Source organism: Miniopterus natalensis, chromosome 5, assembly GCF_054644295.1.
Source record: "Miniopterus natalensis isolate mMinNat1 chromosome 5, mMinNat1.hap1, whole genome shotgun sequence".
Classification (NCBI taxonomy): domain Eukaryota; kingdom Metazoa; phylum Chordata; class Mammalia; order Chiroptera; family Miniopteridae; genus Miniopterus; species Miniopterus natalensis.
The window spans coordinates 8,187,339-8,204,502 of record NC_142085.1 but is presented as its reverse complement, the minus strand read 5'-3'; the positions used below and the strand labels follow the sequence as shown (position 1 = coordinate 8,204,502).

The following is a 17,164-nucleotide window of genomic DNA, read 5'->3' as shown; positions in this document are numbered from 1 at the left end:
TAGTGGTGTTATTACTACTAACCCAAACAGCCTCTTGCCTGCTACCATGCCTCTGCCCCGCTATCAAGATGCCCGGCCCTGGCCCAGCCAGTTTCATGTCCCCAGTCCCTGCCCAACTGCACCTTCAGTTTGGCCCCTTGGGACTGCAGCCACCTGAGCTGGTCCTGAGACCCTGCCCTCTGTACACGTGGATGTGGCCCAGTGCTGCTGGCTCCCTGGCCCACAGGAGCCCTGTGGCATGGAAAAAGCCCAGCTTTGCCTGGGTGCCACTCCTGGCCCCAGTGCTGGTGACTGGGGCACATGCCTCAGCTTTCTGAACTGCATCTTCTCCTGTGTAAATGGGGCTCTGGTTCCCTGCCTCAGGGCCACGAGGTTAACAGCAAGAGGGTCTGTGTTCACTGACTGCTGCACCCAGTGTTATGCACCCAGAGGTATGATATGGTTTGCCTCCCTCTTTCCAAGCTTCTTTAACATCCATTCTCCCATCTGAGCCCCACAGCGAGGTTGAGAGAGCCCAGATTCTCACCACCTGTGCCCACTCAACAAATGAGGGGACTGAGGCTCACAGGAGAGGTGACTTGCCCAAGGTCACAGGGCCGGGGAATGGGAGAGGGGGTGGCAGCCTGCCTCTCACCTGCAGAACTTAGGCTTTGAGCCTTTCCTGGAAAAGGGGACACAGAGCTATCACCCCATGGGGCTCCCGCAGGGCCCTGCCCTCCTCCCCGGGCCTCTGAGTTCCTCCATCCCTGGCCTCCCCCACATGTATCACTCTTGACAAGGTTACAGAGTCAGCATGTAAAACCTGCAAAAGTGAGTGTAATTTATTGATCTACATTTCGCTTATGAAATAGGACAAGTGCTGATTTGAGGATCTCGCTTGCTCTCAGCCATGCTCTGCCCACACCCCCACCCACTCTCCTGGCCTCTTATCTGCGGTAATTCCTCCAAGCGCATCAGAGCGCTCCTTTGTTAGCTGGCCCAGGCTTTCCACGCTGCTTCTTCTATTCTTTCCAGCCTCCGTGCCTTATTGGCCAGCCTCCCTTTTCTTCCTGGACCCCTAAGAAAACATAATGTTTAAAAGGGTGAGACAGGGACTGAATAAAGTGCTTTCTGGGGAAATATTTGTTCAAAGGCCTGTTGCCTGCATTTGTCTGGTTCTCTCCTGGAAAACATAATTCAGAACAGGCCTGGAAATTAATCCAAGTGTCCGCTTGCTCTCCTGATAAGTGGCTGGGCAGGCCCTGGGGAGGAGTGGATAGAGATGGGTGTGAGACAGTCCCCCAGTGATTGTCTTCTGGGGTGTTGCTGTGAAATCAGGCAGAGAACGTGCAGCAGGCCCCAGGAGGTGAGGGATGCTGGAGGTGAAGCTTGCCTTGGGGAGGGAGGAAAGAGACCTGAGAACATCTTCCCTGTGCCAGGCACTGTGTGGAGTGACTCACTTACCGCAGAGTAATGCCTTGGGCTTGCCCAGGCGAAGTGTCAGATCACGTGAGAATCGGAACTTGGCCACTGACAGTTCTGTGACCTTAGCAAGGCCCCAAGGCTCTGAGCCTTAGTTTCCTTGCCCATCTAAAGCGTTCATGGCACTGTGGAGCTTGTCCTCAAGCAGGGTATATGGAAGGAATGAAGAGGCCCCTTCATTCACGGAGCACCTGCCAGGTGCTATGCCAGGCGTCCGAGGACGCAGTGGGGGAAAAATGGTCCCTGGATTCGTGGAGGTGATGTTTTAGGGGGAGGTGGATAACAAATGAACTAAGTAGGTAAGTATGGAATATAGTCAAAAGTGATCATTGTTATGGGGGAAATCAAAGCAGGCATGGTGGAGATGGGCTCAGGGGAGCGAAGGGAGATTGCTGTTACATAGGGTGGTTGAGGAAGGCCTTCCTGAGAAGGTGACATTGGAGCAGGCTTGAAGGGAAGGGAAGTGAGGGATTGAGTCATACATATCTGGAGGGGAAAGCATTCAGGTACAGGGAATGGCCAGAGCAAAGGCCCTGAGGCAGAGTGCCTGGCATGTTTGTTGAACAGCAAGGAGGCCAGTGTGGCTGGAGCCAAGGCGGGAGTGGTTGGAGATGAGGTCAGAGGTAACAGATGTGAAAATGCTTTGGTAAAATGCCAAGTGTTGCTGATAATTTTGACAGTTTGCCCTATACTAAGCTCTAAAGGGCATTTTATCAGCACCTGGCAGGCTCCCAAAGAAAGGCTGGTATGTGAATTTTGCTGGAAGAGCGGAGGCCTGTTATCGCCTGTTTCTTGCCCACCTAAGTGCCCCAGTTCTGGCTGCAAGATGATACGGACTCTTCCCAAGCTCTTTCCCCGTTATGATGCCAGGAGAAGAAAGAGGCCACTTGTGACTGTGGGGCCATGCTGGGGGGTGTGGATGATGGTAATGGTCCTGGCGAGGGGCCCTGACTTGGCCAGTGGGCCACTGGTGACCGTGGAGGTGCCCACACATTCTGGCTGTGCCTGCGGCCCTAGAGAGGAAAGTCAGGGGCCATGAGCCCACTCTCTGGCAACCTTGGGTGGAAATGGAGATCCTAATTAAAAGCTTGGGTCCAAAAGTCTTGATGATAGAATTAAATCATTTCATCTTGTCTGGGAGACAGAGGTTTGCATATGATCCTTTGTGTTGGAGACCGATGGACATAGCCCATAGTGTGACAGCCGGGAGTGGAGGCGGGCTGAGCGTGGAGAGGAAGTAAGCTGACTCTCCCCGCGGCTGCACTGAGGACCTTGCCCCATAAGACCTGTGGACAGCCCTCCTTGTCACTGGAGGCTGCCTCTCTCACCCTCAGATTCTGCGTGTGTGCATGTGCGTGTGCACACACGCGTGTGGGGTCCACTTGTGTAAGTCAAGACTGAGGTTTTACATGATAGTAGCATGGGCTCTAGGCTAGTTCCTCTGGGTTCAAGTCCTGGCTCAGCCACTCACTAGCTGTGTGACCTTGGACAAGTTACTTAACTTCTCTGTATCTCAGTTTGGGGAGAATGGAAAGAATAAGAGGGCCTGCCTCATATGGTTGTTATAAGATTGGCAGTGTTATGGCATAGAAAACCACTCAGGACAATTCTTGGCACATGGTAAGCACGCAGTAAACGCGAGTTCCCACGATGCTGATTGCATGTGTGTGTGTCTGGGTGAATTCAATTCATTTCAGCCGATATCGGCCTGTGCGGAGTGTGAGCCTGACACATCCAGGCTCGTGGGCAGAGACAAATAGGAGTCATTCCAGGCTCTCCCGGAGCAAGAGCGTTGTGCCACCTGTGTCTGTCGGTGGCGAGGTGATGCTTTGGGAACAAACCACCTCCAAGTCTGTGGCTTAAAATATGTACCCGTAATACTTGCTCCGTCATGTGTCTCCATGGCTGGCCGGGCACTCTGCCCCTCTCTTCAGGACCAGGCTGGTCTGGAGCACTGCTGGTCATGGTGGCAAAAGGAACAGGTGCCCTGTGGGGGCTCGCAGCTGCAGTGCAGTGCTCTGGCCTCGAAGGACAGTCTGTCCTGTTGCCAGTTCACTGGCCAGAACATGCCGTGTGGTCCCAGTCAACCTCAGGGGCAGGGAGTTGAATTTTACCACGTGCCAGGAAGGCAGAGAGCTGGAAATATCTCGGGACCAGTACCCATCATTAGTTGTGTGCATATCCATTTATTAGTGATTGTCTCTCTCACTAGTGTCAGCTCCCTGGCGGCCGGGGTTAGTCTGCGTGTTTACCCCAGTGCCGAAGACTGTACAAGGGCATAGCAGGTGCTCAGTAAACCACTATTGAACGAATTAATTCATGAAGGAGTCAACAGGGTCTCTGAGGAGTGTGGGGCTGGGACAGTGCGGGACAGGGAGGCTGGTCGCTGGGGGAATAGCTGACTTGAAGGGATCGTGTGGGCCTTGTGTGCAAACTTTACTCTTTAAGAGCCTTGTTGCCTCAGAGACTCTCATGTCTACTTCTCAGTTATGGTGGGAATGCTGCAGGCCACGGTGTGAGAGCAAGGGGCCTGTGTGACAGGGCAGAGGAAGGCCGGGATCACCCAGTGCCTAGGCCTGGGGAGGCTCAGCTTTCGGGCAGAAGGCCGGCCAGGGCTTGCTGGAGTGGGCCTGGGGCACAGGTCTGCCGGCCCAGGGCCAGGCCCCAGGTGACTGGATGCTCTGGCTGGGAGTCGGCGGCCGGTCTGTGTCCATAGAGCAGAGGGATGAGATCTGATTAGTGAGGTGTCCTAAGTGAGTAGCCCAGGCCAGCCTGACCTGCATTCCCTCAGGGCCTGCGGGGAAGTGGCCAGCAGACCCCCAATGGTTCAGTGGGTGGCTCAGGCCCCCATCATGTGGCTCTGGAGGAGGCTGTGGGGCAGGTGGCAGACAATTCTATCTGGGGCCTACCCCTAGTCCTTCCAAAGGCCAGCCAGGCCCCAGCCCAGTCCCCTGCCCAGGGCGCCCCCACTTTCCAAGCTTTGGAAGCCCTTTATCTGTTCTTTGATAACTGTGGGGGCACCTCCATGGGGTGTGGGTGCGTGAGGCTTCCTTTGGACTGTCCTGGGCTGTGGGTCACTCTTGTCTTCTGCTCCTGAGGCTGTCACAGTGGGCCTGGTTGGGGCTGGCTCTCCTTGGCTCCGGGCAGTTGGACTCCAGCTGCCCCGTGAGGCCCCCAGGAGTTCCTGGTTGCCCCAAATCCAGCACTTCAGCCTGGCGGCATTTCACCCTGAGGACCCCCTTTTCCCACTCCCATCCCCCGGTTCTCTGGAAGTGGCTTATTTCTATCCCTGTCCTGGGCACCTGGTGGACAGGAGGTGCTTTGTGCTTCACGAGGGTGTGTGCAGCGCTGACTGTACCCCGTTCTCACTGAGACACCCTCCCACCCTGCTGGCGACACCGATTACTCCCCTGGGCACTGTGTCTCTGCAGCAAAGGCTCTTGTGTGGCTCAGTGGGTGAGGGGTGTCGGGGGTGAGGATGGTGCCCCTCAGCCCTGACCATGCAGGCTGGGCCTTCAGAAGCTGACCTCCTCTCTGGCCGGATCTCTGACCCACACATTTCTGCCTGCGTAGCTTTCATGTTCCTAAAAGCCTGGCTGCCTTTCATCTGTGAAGAAAACAGCGATGCTGAGAGCCAGTGCTCGAGGCTTCAGGCAGCCAGGATCAGAAGGGCCAGGAGCAGGCAGCCAGCTCCAGGGTCTGCCAGGCCCCATGCGGTCCCTGCTCCCTGGCTGAGGGGATGCAGGCGGGCAGGTGGGGTCCAGAGGCCTGCGTGGGCCCTGCCCAGGGCTGGGCCAGCGGCAGAGGTGGCTGCAGGATCCCAGCCTCAATCTGGCTGCCTGGCCTGGCTTGTGGGTAGAGCAGAAAGAGCAGTCAGCTGGGAGAGTGAGCAGGGCCAGAGGCCTGGACTTAGGGGTGGTGAACAGGGAGGTAGAAACGCTCTCTGTGCCTTGTTTCAGGTATCTCTTGGCTCTGATACTCAGAGGGCATTTTCATCTCTCCGAACCTTACTTTTCTCATCTGTAAAATGGGCATGGGGGCCCCAGCCTTGCCTCCCTCCCAATAATAATTCCTAGTGTTTGCTGAGGGCGCCCGTGTTTTAAGCACTTTGTGTGTACTCACTAATGCAGTCCTCTCTATTGCTGCTATGACTACTTTAGAGTGGGGAGAACTGAGGCTCAGAGAGGCCTCTTGCTTGCCTAGGGTCGCACAGGATGGCAAAGCTGGGTAGCACAGCCAGGGCAGGCTGGCTCCAGAGTGTGCTGGGAGCTCCCGAGCTGTGCCAGCATTAGGGAGGGAGGGAAGAAGACGTGCTTCTAAGCACTAACGCTCACAACAAGAGGGCTGGGGTTTCTGTCCCGTGGCCCCGAGGTATCTGTGGTGATGGACATCCAGCCACTTGGCTTGGGGAGTCCCAGTCCTCATGCAGGTCAGGGGAGGATTTTATTGCCTGTTTTGAAAAACCTTGAACAAAGCACTGGCCCCAGGAGACTATGCCCTAAGTGGGCCGACACTGGGCGGTCGGCCACCTCCCAGCCCCCTCTCCTGTTCTGGGTGGTGTGGGGCATGGACTAGCTGCGCTCAGCCTGGGAGCCAGTGATCCAGAGCCTGAGCCGCCTGCCAGCCAGTGTCACCGGACCTGAGCGTGTGTGTGGCTGCAGGTTAGCGCAGCACCTGAGAACAGTCAGGCTCTAAACACATACACGTGCATAGACACAATGCACATACATGCTCGCACGTACATGCTCACACATGTGCACACACATGAGCTCATGCACATGGGCCTTTGCACTGGCTTTTTTCTCTGCACGAAACATCCTCCCTCAGATACCCACGTGGCTTCCACCTTTGTCTCCTTGGGGTCTTAACTCAAATGTCACCTGGTAGAGGGGCTTTCCCTGGCCCTTCTAACAGCCCCCACTCCCCTCCCATATCCTTCTGTTTCCTCCCGGACCCTAATCCCCATCTAACAGCTCTGTGGCACCTTTCCGTCGATGTCTCTGTCTAGACTGGGCACTCCACGAGGGCAGCGGTCACCGTCTGTCTCCAGTACTCAGCGCTAGCTACGCCTGGCAGGCCGTCACGCTCGTGACTGCTGGTTGGAGGAGTAGAGAATGAGTGTGCCGTGGACTTGCGTGCTCAGGGCACATGCTCCAGCACGTGCCTGTGGGAGCGCACGCGTTCACGCTCACACAGATGCACTTGGCACCCGTCTTCATTGCTGCTCAAGCCCAGAAGCAGCTTTTGTTTTTCTGCAGTGGCATGAACCTCCTTGTCACTCCAGAAGCTAGAAAGAGAGACGTTTATTCATGCACACCGTCCCCTGCAGCCTCTCAGCCCTTCTGTAAGTGGGGCTCCCCTGGGTGCCAGCTGCAGACAGTCTGTGTCACTCAGGGGCGTCCTACCGCCCCCTTCCCAGGGCCTCCCCCACAGTGCAGTGGGCGTTGCCTAGTTTTGGGAGTGGGATGATTACAGCTCCCCTCCTCTGCTCCCCACGTGGCCTTCCCCAGCACAGTGGGGTGCCTTGGAATGCCTGCTGAATTGGCAAGTAGACCAAGCATCCCAACACCTGAGAGGATGTGCCAGGTGCCCCTGGAGCAGCCTGAGTCCGTGCTGTGGGGGGGTCTGAGCAGAATCCCTGGAGGATGAGGGCAAAGGGAGGGCTGCCTGGAGGAGGTGACATTTGAGCTGGGCTTTGCCTCACAGGGAAGATTTGCATGTGAGGAGATGAGGTCATCGGCTCTTGTGGACAGAGAAGAAAGAAAAGGACAGACAGATGGACCTAGAATTGGACACCGGTGGTTGGCCAATTGCTGCTGGAATCCGGGGTCTTGCTGACTCTTGCCCTCTGAGGATGTGACAGGAGGTGCCGCGTGCCTAGCATCTAGAACAATGCCTGGCACACAATAGCTGCTCAGGGTGTTGGGAGAGAGGCAGAGAGGGAGGCGGAGAGGGCCGAGCCACAGTGGGGTGGGCGTGGCTGCTGCCCTCCCCTCCTATGCAGCTGTAGTGAGGGGACAGACATCGGAGCCCCTCTGGGGCAGCTTGTCACAGTCACCCTGCCTAGGGTAGCCCTCAGGCAGTCCCTGGCTCTCCCCCCTCACTCCAGGCTGGGGAGGGGCGGAGGGAGGAGTGCGTTGGAGAGGGAGGTGTCGACATGGAGGAGGTGGTGTCCCCACTAAGCACAGCAATAACTATGCGACTACAGAGAGAGAGCCGGGGGCAGGAGTGGGAGGCACAGGGGAGAGCCCTGGGCTTAAAAAAAAGTCAGAGAGGGCCAAGAGGAGCGGGCAGCCAAGAGGAAGGGTAGGGCGCTAACAGCTCCCGTGAGAGTGTGCCCTGCCCGCCAGGCTCTGCCCCGAGCGCTCCACGTGCCCTCCATAGGTGGCCTCCACAACCTTGCAGAAAGGATTAAAATGATCCCCAGTTTGCATCTGAGGAAACTGAGGCCCAGAGAGGTGAAGTGACCTGCCCAAGGGTTCCCAGCTGCTGGGTGGCTGAGCTGTTCAGCTCCTCAAATCTCTGCTTGAAACCACCCCCTAGGAAACTCTGGAGGGCCTGGGGCTGAGCGAGCTGGCAGAGGGGACATGTAAGAAGTTGCTGGAAGATCAGCCGGGCCCTACCCCAACCATCTCAGGGCTGGGTCCCTGTTCAAGGATGGCAGGAAATGTTGAGGACAGTACCGGGGCCGCGTGCTCCTGCAGGCCGACAGCGAGCCTGTGGGAACCCCCTGCTCGGCCCTCCCTCTCTTCTCGCAGAACCGGGGTGAGAAGGGGAGCTGCCGGGCCTGGGTCTGAGACTGCTGGCGGGCTGGGCTCGCTGGGGAGGGCTCTGGGTCCTGACGCCTGGACAGCTGTCAGTCCATCTGCTGCCCCTGCCCAGGTGGGAGGCCGGAGGTGGTGTGGAAGGAGGATGAGCGGGAAGTCGCCTCGCTGTCCTGTTCTGCCACCAGCCTGGCACCTCCCTGGGCCTCCTGCCCTCTGCCGTGCAAGGGCCATTTTGACTCTGGGCTATGCTGGGAGAAAACACCAGAAGTAGGAGACAGTCATCTAATTAGGAGGAGAGTGGATTCCTGGGGATGTGATTAGGACCAGGCGAGAGGTGAGCTGGCGAACAAACGAAACCACCTCGTCTCCGCGGGTTGTGAAGGCGGCTGCGCCAGGGTCCGCCAGGCCTGGCATCGATCGCCACCACCTTCTCCAGCTCCAGCTCCAAATTCAGGGACTTTTGCTCAGAGGGATGAGTCGGAGGCGGCATTAATTTTCTTCTGTTTTATTGTTGACAGATTAAAAAATATGGATATTTCAGACACGTATATAAAGTACAACAAACAGGGCACTGAGTGCCCACGTGCGCCCCGCTTGGCTGTCAGCAGCTCTCGGGCAGCGTTACTGCTTCTTCCACACTCTTCCCCCGGATGCCTTTGAAGGACATCCCAGACCTTGTCAAATCCCTTTATCCCTAACATTTCAATGCATGGCTTTCAAACCCTGGGTCTCAGCCGGGGACAGTTTTGCCCCTGGGAGATATTTGGCCATGTCTAGAGACATTTTTCATTGTCACCACTGGGGGAGGGTGTGCCACGGCCTCTAGTTGGGAGGGGATGGGGGTGCTGCTCCACTTCTTCCAATGCACAGGACAACCCCCCAGTAAAGACTTCTCCCCCGAAGTATTAATGGTACTGAGGCCAAGACACCCTGTGCTGAGACACAGGGACTCTCAAAAACCAACCAAGCAACCAAGTGCACTATAATATCATTATCGGACCTCAAAAATAGCAACACTGTTTAAATTGACCATCAGATAGCCAATCAGAGCCTATGTTTAGAGCAGAAGTGGCGAACATCTGGCTCAGGGGAAATCATTTGGTCTGGCCCTGCCAAAGGAACTGTAGGCAGAACTCGAAATTCAATAAATCCAGGAGCTTTTTTCAGGGTTAATTTTTAAGTTGATAATTTTGTGTGGCCCTCAAATAATGTAATAAATATCCAAATGGCCCTTGGCAGAAAAAAGGTTCCCCACCCCTAGTTTAGAGGGTGGTGTTTTCATGCTATGTGCTCTTGGAGGCAGAGACCTTCCTGGCCAGACAGGAGAGGGGCGCCCTGCTCGCTGAGATTCACAGGTGGCTGTGTTCTAAACGGGCTATATTTGCATGGTTCTACATGCGGAAGGTGCAAAGGGTATAAGGTGAAAGGTCGCCGCCCAACCCTGTTCCCAGCCACCTGGTTCCCTCCCCAGAGATGCTATAACTGTTTTGTTTCAGAGCCGTGTGAGTACAGCTGAGTGTGCACCGCCAGGCCTGCGCCTCCTTCTCTGTTGTTGTTTTGACCCTATGTCTTAGAAAGCGGTCCAGAGCAGTGCGTGGAAAGTTGCCCTGTTCTTTTTCACAGCTGCATAGTATTCCTTGCAGGGCCATAGCTTCTTTCACCAGATTGTTGCTGTTACAGAGGGTGCTGCAGTGAATGATGTAGAACATGCCATTTTAGAAAGACCACAGAACTGCAGTGAGAGGGTTTAGTTGCTCAGAAAATCCGGAACACCAGTCATCCATTTCCCCCGCCCTCAGCCTCCCCCCAGCCTTCTGGGGACTTGGTCATTTCCTGAGTGAGCTCAGTGGGAAGCGTACTGGGGCCTGCCTGGGGGGCATCGCAGGAGCTGAGCTGGGCCATGCCCTCTCCGTAAGAAGCTTCCTCAGTGGAAGGTGTGCCCCGACTCTACTTGGGGATAGGGACACCAGAGGCATAGGCTAGGTGGGCAACCACTTGTCCAGCGGGAGTCCCTGACCCTCTTGCCCCCAGAACGTTCCTCACCCTCAGTTGCCATAGGGACTGAAGTTCTCGCCACAAGTTCTTTTTGGCCAGGATTGAATCTCAGTGATTCCTTAAGGGGCTAAATTTTAGATTTGACATCACCCGTTCACCTTCACACTGGACAGCTGAGGGCAGGGCAGAGGGCACATAGGAACAGTGTGTTTGGGGTGCACTGAGGTGGGAATGGAGAGCATCCGGCACTGAGCATCCCTGGGGAGCCAGGGGCAGTGTGAGTGCCTGTGAGGAGGGCACTGGGGATGTGAGTGTGAGGCCTGGGAGGAGGGGAAGGTGCAGGAGGGTCCACATGGCCCCTTCCACATCCTTTGGGGATGGTTGATACCAATCATAAGAGGAAGGGCAGCTTAAGGGCTCCAAATCTCACCTTTGCCTGAGAGTGGGGAGGTTGGGGCTGTGGGCCAGGAAAGTGCTCCATGGCAGGGGAAGCGGGGGGCTGGAGGCAGCAGGCCTGGAGTCTGCTGTTGAGAGGCTGTGGGGCCCGTGGGCCCCTGCCTCTCTGGGCCCTGAGTCCCAGGCTGTGAAGGGAGGGACTTCTCAAAGGCCCTGCCCACTATGGCCTACCCGGATTCCGTGGAGGGTAGGGATGGGGGGAGCTGGAGCCTGGGCTCTGTCTCCTCTGAGCTGGACAGGAGGAAGGAGCCTGAGCCCAGAGGGAGTTGTGGGGACAGAGTCTGCTGGGTGGTGACCTAGGGGATACCTGGGGGAAGGAGATGGACCCTCAGGGTCCCCTCTTACTACCTTTAAACCCCCCACCCCCAGGCCAAACCATCCCACACACCTGGGGATTTCCCCAGCTGGAATCTTTCAGCTCTTTATGTAAATTGAGGCACCCAGAGGTCCCTGGTGTGTGTGTGCATGCATGTATGTGCCTATGCATGCACGTGTGTGCATACGTGTGTGCGTGCATATGTGTGCACATGTGCACATGTGTGAGATTCCCAATGACTTCGTGGTGTGTACTTGTGTGCTTTTGGGGGACCACCAGCCACAGGACCGAAGTGAGCTAGCTGGGAGATTTTCTGGAGGAGGGCTTGACGCTGACATGCCAGCCTCACTCCTGTTGGGAGTGGGGAGGGTCACAGCGTGAAGCAGGATCAGGGAGAGCTGACAGGAGGTGGGAGGCATCAGGATCCTGGGCTGGAGCCAGGGGCAGGGCCAGCCACCCATTTGCCCGTCCTCTCTGGGCCTCAGTTTCCTCCATGTCATAGGGTTCCCCCCAGGATTAGAGGAGGCAGTGCCCATGGGAAGGGCTGGGGCGGTTCCAAGGCCATGGGGCAGGAGGGAGGTTGGTGTGTAGGAGTGTGGTGCTGGCTTGGCAGGGTGGGGGTACCGACTACCCCACTGGTGGCTCCTCTCACCTCCAGATCCCCCAGATCAGCTACGCCTCCACAGCCCCCGACCTGAGTGACAACAGCCGCTACGACTTCTTCTCCCGCGTGGTGCCCTCGGACACGTACCAGGCCCAGGCCATGGTGGACATCGTCCGCGCCCTCAAGTGGAACTACGTGTCCACGCTGGCCTCGGAGGGCAGCTACGGCGAGAGTGGCGTGGAGGCCTTCATCCAGAAGTCCCGCGAGGATGGTGAGTCAGGTGCCCGCCTGCAGGGTCATGCTTGGGGATGGGGTGGCAGGGTGGGTGTCACAGTACCACGGCTGAGCACAGCCTGAGAGCCATTCTCTGGGTCCTGCTGTGGGCCCTGCCTGCCCTGGGCCATGTCCCTTGTGGGCCTCAGTCTCTCCTGTGAGCACTGGGGACTGGCCTGTGGCCTTGCCAGGAGCTGGTGACTTCTGCGGGCAAGGGGTGGTTGCGAATGGCTTTTGCAGACGTGGCCAGGCAGCAGAGGGACTGTCCATGTTCCTGGTGTGGGAGCTGGTGAAACAGCCACTGTTCTTGGCAAAAGGGAGGGGCAGGGGTGCCAATGGAGGTGGCCTGGCTTAAGGGGCTTCAGCAGGCCAGCTAGCAGGCTCTTGGAGGAAGGATTGTTTGAGGGATCAGGAACTCGGAATCCCTAAGATTGAGCAGTCTGGTGGGGTGAGGGCAGGGGCTGCGGGAGTCACATCTCACTGCTGGCTCGGGCTTCAGTGAAGTAGGTGCCCTATGGGTGGGATTTGAGGACTGTGGGAAAGTGATTTGCTCTCCTCGAGGCACCCTTCCACAGGCCCCTTCCTTGGTTAAGCTCACTGCCTTCCCTTAATTGTGTCAGAAACTCTGCTGATAAAGCTCTTGCCATCAGCAAGCGGTAAGAGGGTGACAGAACAGGGTTTAACACCTTGGCCGCCAAAGCCGGGGCCTCTGAGTGGCCCTGACCAGGGAGGGCAGCCTCCATGGGGCTGCGGCTGCGGCTCTGGGCTCCCGGGGAGCAGGTGGGCCCTGGGTTGGGGGCTCCACCTGGGTTGGGTGAGTTCTGCCTAGAGAGGTGGCTGGCTGAGGGCCTCAGGGATGAGGGATGGTGCGGGCGTGGAGCGGGTCGTGGGAGGCAGGCCCACCTCCCTGTGGAGAGGGCTCCCTCTGGCCTCTCCTGGCCTCTCCCAAAGCCCTGCTTCGAAATAGCTTCTGTGGCACCCTCGACCTTGGGGGATGGTGCCTGTATATTTATACCCATATAACCCGGCGCTCTAATTGCTTTTTCTAAGGACCACAGTGTCCAGAGGCTGGCGTTGGTAACACCCTGCGGGCATAATCCTGCTATAAATCTTGGATAAGCCTCTTTAATTGTACAGCCGAAGCCTCTCGGGTGCCCGCGACCTGGCGGGGAGGGTGGCGGGCAGAAGTGGGGCAGCGCTGAGTGATGGCTGCGGCTCGGGCAGCTGGGCCCGCAGAGGGACGCGGGGGCCCGAGCCCCCTCCCGCCTCCAGCCACACGCGTGGCAGCTCCCTGAGGCTCCCCCCCCCCCCCAGTGGCACTGGCAGGCTCCGCCCCTCTGGCTGTCCTCCTCTGCTCAGACCCTGGGCTGGCCCTTGCCCCTTGCTCTGCAGGTTCCTCTCCTCCTCAATGGCTTACACCTTTCCCCAAACAAATCCACTGCTTTTCTGTTTAAGATGCAACCTCTGTAGGATTTGGGGACAAAGGTGCTGGATGGGGACAGGGACAGAGGTTCAGCATCTTAATGTTCAGTCCCTGCCGGAGGGGACCTAGCAGCCACCCCCGGTTCTTCCTAGCCCACCATGTGCCCAGCAGTGCTGAGCACCTGTCTTATTCCTGTTGTCCTGAGTGTCCCTTTCTATCCTGTGAGCTAGGTACCCCCCTTTTATAGGGAGGACCTGAGGCTCAAAGAGGCCAGATAATAACTGGCTCCAGGTCACACAGCACATTATTGGTTGGAGAAGGGATTTGAGCTCTGGAGTCTGGCTTCAGGACTAGGTCTTAACTGCTGTTGTGTTGTCACTCTATCTTTTGCTCGTTTCCCACTCATTAACTGAGACCCATGTGGGCCAGGCCTGTGCCACACACACACACACACGCACACACACGCGCACACACACGCTCACACACACACGGGCGTGTGGCATTGAGAGCAGGGGATGCATGAGATATGGGTGAAGTCTGGGCATTGCATTTTATCTGAATTTCCCATAAGCGTCTAACCAGGCATTGGGTAGTTAGAAAATATAATGTCTGCTCAAGATTTTTAAGGACTTCTAGAAAAGTAAGAGAACTAGCTACTCTACCAGAGCCTCTAGCTCGGGGGCATTCCTGCCCTGGCACAGGTGCCCCCTCACAGCGCTGCTGCCGCCTGTTCTGCATCCCGTTGCTGAGGGCCTGGCCTCCCACCCGGCTGCACCTCCCATGTCCCCAGATCCTCCTGCTGACACCCAGTGCAGGGCGCGTAGCCCTGAGCCCCGGACTGGCCTGCCTTTGTCTGCGGGCAGCTAGGTCTCCTGACCTGCCTACTGAATGAGGTTTGATTTGGAGGACCGTCTTTAGTGAGTGAAAAGAAAAGGAGAGAAAGTCATGCCCCAGCTGGCCAAATTGAAATCAGAATTGAATAGCCAGTAGAAAGAGGCCGCTGTACCTTGTAGCCTAATCCCTGCGAAAGATTAAAGATGTCTTTGGCCGTATATTGTATTGATTTGTCCTCTGAAGTATAAATCATCAGTGAGTTGCTCAGGGAAGCACTAGGGAGTGGGGCAGAGCGGAGGGGTGCTGGCCAGCTGAAGATGCACATCAGAGCCATGGCGAGAGCTCGGCCAGCAGGTCTTGGGCACCTACTGTGTGCTGGGCTCCAGGACCTGCAGGGAGCATAATTATGCCCATTTTATAGATGAAGAAACTGAGGCTGTAGAAGGTAGGTCAGTCTCCCAAGGCCATGCAGCCAGAATGTGGAGGAGCTGGGACTGGAATCAGCTCTGTCTTCTGTGTGGGGAGCTCCTGGTAGTGCCCAGCATTGATTGGGACATTGGCATAAGGCTTAAAGAAAGCAGGGGCCTCTCCATGGGCTCACTGGGGGTGTGGTTCTTGTTCTGTCGGTGAGCAGTTCCAGCACCCTGGGCACATCGAGGCCTGTGCTCCCAGGGTAGGAACAAGATGGCTTTTCAGGGTTTGGCAGGAAGGAGCATTGGGGCCCAGCCTGCTCCTTGGACAACACCCTGTCCCTTGCATGGTGGGAAGTTCCAAAGCCTCATCCCCTGTCATGTCTCCGTGTCCCCCGTTGATATTCTGGAGATGTGATGAGCGAGCCTGTTGCTGGTCTGACCTCCAGCTCCAACTCCCAGGGCCGAGCCTCAGATTTGTATTTAGATGGCCTCTGTCAGTGCGGTGGCATCAGCGTGGGCATGGCAGTGACTGGCAGGGCCAGCAGCATGAGGTCCAAGGCTGAGGTCCCTCGTCTCCTGTTGGCTATGTGACATCTCTAGGCTCAACTTCTCCGGCTGTAAATGGAACACTGGCCTCCCGGAGGCTGCGAGGGGCTGGGGGAGGAGCTTGGCCAGCTGGAAAGAGCTGTGCCCGTTCCTCCCTCTGGGACTCATGTTTCTGGGAGACCAGAGGAGAGGTTTGCCCTGGGGCACTCCCAGGATCCAGAACCCCCTAAAGGTGGACACTTAGAGTGCCCGCTTCTTTTCTGCTGCCTTCCCCTCACCTCCCTGACCTTACCTCTTTCCTCTTCTTCTCTGTCTCTCTGCTCTAACATTCCAGGCATGAGCCAACCTCAGGGCCTTTGCGCTGGCTGGTCCCTCTGCCTAGAAAGCTCTTTCCATGGGTACCCATGTGGCCTACATCCTCAGTGCATTCAGGTGCCTTCCCAAGTGTCCCCTCTTCAGAGAGGCCTCTGACCATTGTGCCCCACACAGCTCCGTCCCCAGCTCATTACTCTTCTTCCCCTCTTCCCTACTGTTTCTTAAAAGCTCTTGACAAGTAAATGTTTGTTTATGGTCCACGAGAGCAGGGATTCTTTTGCCTGTTTTGTTCTCTGCTGCATCCCCAGCCCCTAGCACAGTCCCTGACTGGCACGTAGTAGCTGCTCAGTAAGTGTTTGTGGAATGGATGATTGATCCCCAAATCCAGCCCTCAACTACTCACTTCTTCAGCTTTCCTCCCATCCCTGGGTCTGAAAACTTGCTCTCCTAGCCTACAGAAGGGCAGACTGAGGCTGGCAGAGCATAGGCACCTGGAGTTAGGTCAGGCTGCCCTGGGGCCTCAACCCCTTCCCCACTGAGCTCCTTGCTGTCCCCGAGCCCCTACTAACTCACTGAGGACAGAACTCTTTTCTGAGGAGCAGAGGCAGGGCTGTGAGAATTCAGGGCCTATCTGCTGCAGCTTCAGGCTGAAATGTGGGGTTCAGCCTCCTCTTACTTCACACTGTGGAGTCTGCCTCAGATGTGTCACCCCGAGGGGCTGTCTGCCCCAGAGGATGTGAAAGGGGGAAGCTCAGCCTTCTAGACCCACTTGAGCCTCCCAGCTGGCCCGAGCTTCACAGGTTTATTTCACCCTGCGAGCAGTGGGAGCTGAGTAAGTGAATGTAGGGATGGGGGATGCATGGGTAGAAGTGAAGAGACACTCGTGGGATGCAGGGGCCCTGCCCAGCCAGAGGGCAGCCCAGCAGGGCTCGAGGGAGGGTGCTTGGACAGTACAGTGGGGGGAAAGGGCCTGCCAGGTGGGGGAACAGCGTGAGCAAGGGTCTGGAGGTAGGAGTGGACAAGGCAGATGGGCCCCCGGTGAGGGGCCTGGCCTGGTCCTAGTGGCCAAAGGACAGGGACCAATGTGCAGTGGAGCTGAGCAGAGTTTCTTTTAGGCTAACCCTGTATTTAAAAATTTTTTGGCACTTGGGGTTGTGCCTGCTTGTCCGAGAGATTATATGAGCATACACCATCTCCACCTGCCATGTCCAGCCTGCTCAGGGCCCGGGGGTCCCCTCTACCTATCAGGGCTCAGTGCAAGACCCCTCCTCACTTCAGGCTCCCCTAATCTACTCCCCCAAGCAGTTGTTCACCTGGGTGGGGGTGGTCTCCCCCAGGGCTCATGACCCAGGAGGCTCAGTGCCTGTGAACTCTCCCTCTGTCTCTTGCACTCGACGGGGCTCCTTGAGGCTGGAGAGGGACAGGCCCTCATGCTCTGTGCCCCTCATCCCGCCCCCCCCTTTACACACAGCAGGGCCTCCATAGATGTTTGCAGGATGAACAAATAAGCGAACAGATGACCAACCCTATGCCCTCGGGCATGTCACCACCCTTCTGGGGCTTCCATCTCTCCTCTGCAGCTCTTCTCCAGGCCCAGCCCTGACACCCAATGGGCTGAGTCTTCACAGTCGTGCCCTGACTCCACGCACTCTTAAGCAAAGGCTGTCAGAGCTTGTTTAGATCCTGGCTCATTCCGAAAACACCCTCAGACAGTCACTGAAAACTACTTACTGAGGATGCTTCTCACAGAGCAGTGAGAAG

General features: G+C 57.0%; 1 protein-coding gene across 1 annotated transcript in view; it reads left to right on the top strand.

The window, feature by feature from the left end:
* GRM4 (glutamate metabotropic receptor 4) overlaps positions 1-17,164 on the top strand; it is a 162,708-nt gene that overhangs the window by 37,799 nt on the left and 107,745 nt on the right. The window contains exon 3 of the mRNA XM_087817237.1: positions 11,654-11,870. Coding sequence (XP_087673363.1) covers positions 11,654-11,870 — 217 coding nt within the window. The remainder of the gene's footprint in view (positions 1-11,653; positions 11,871-17,164) is intronic.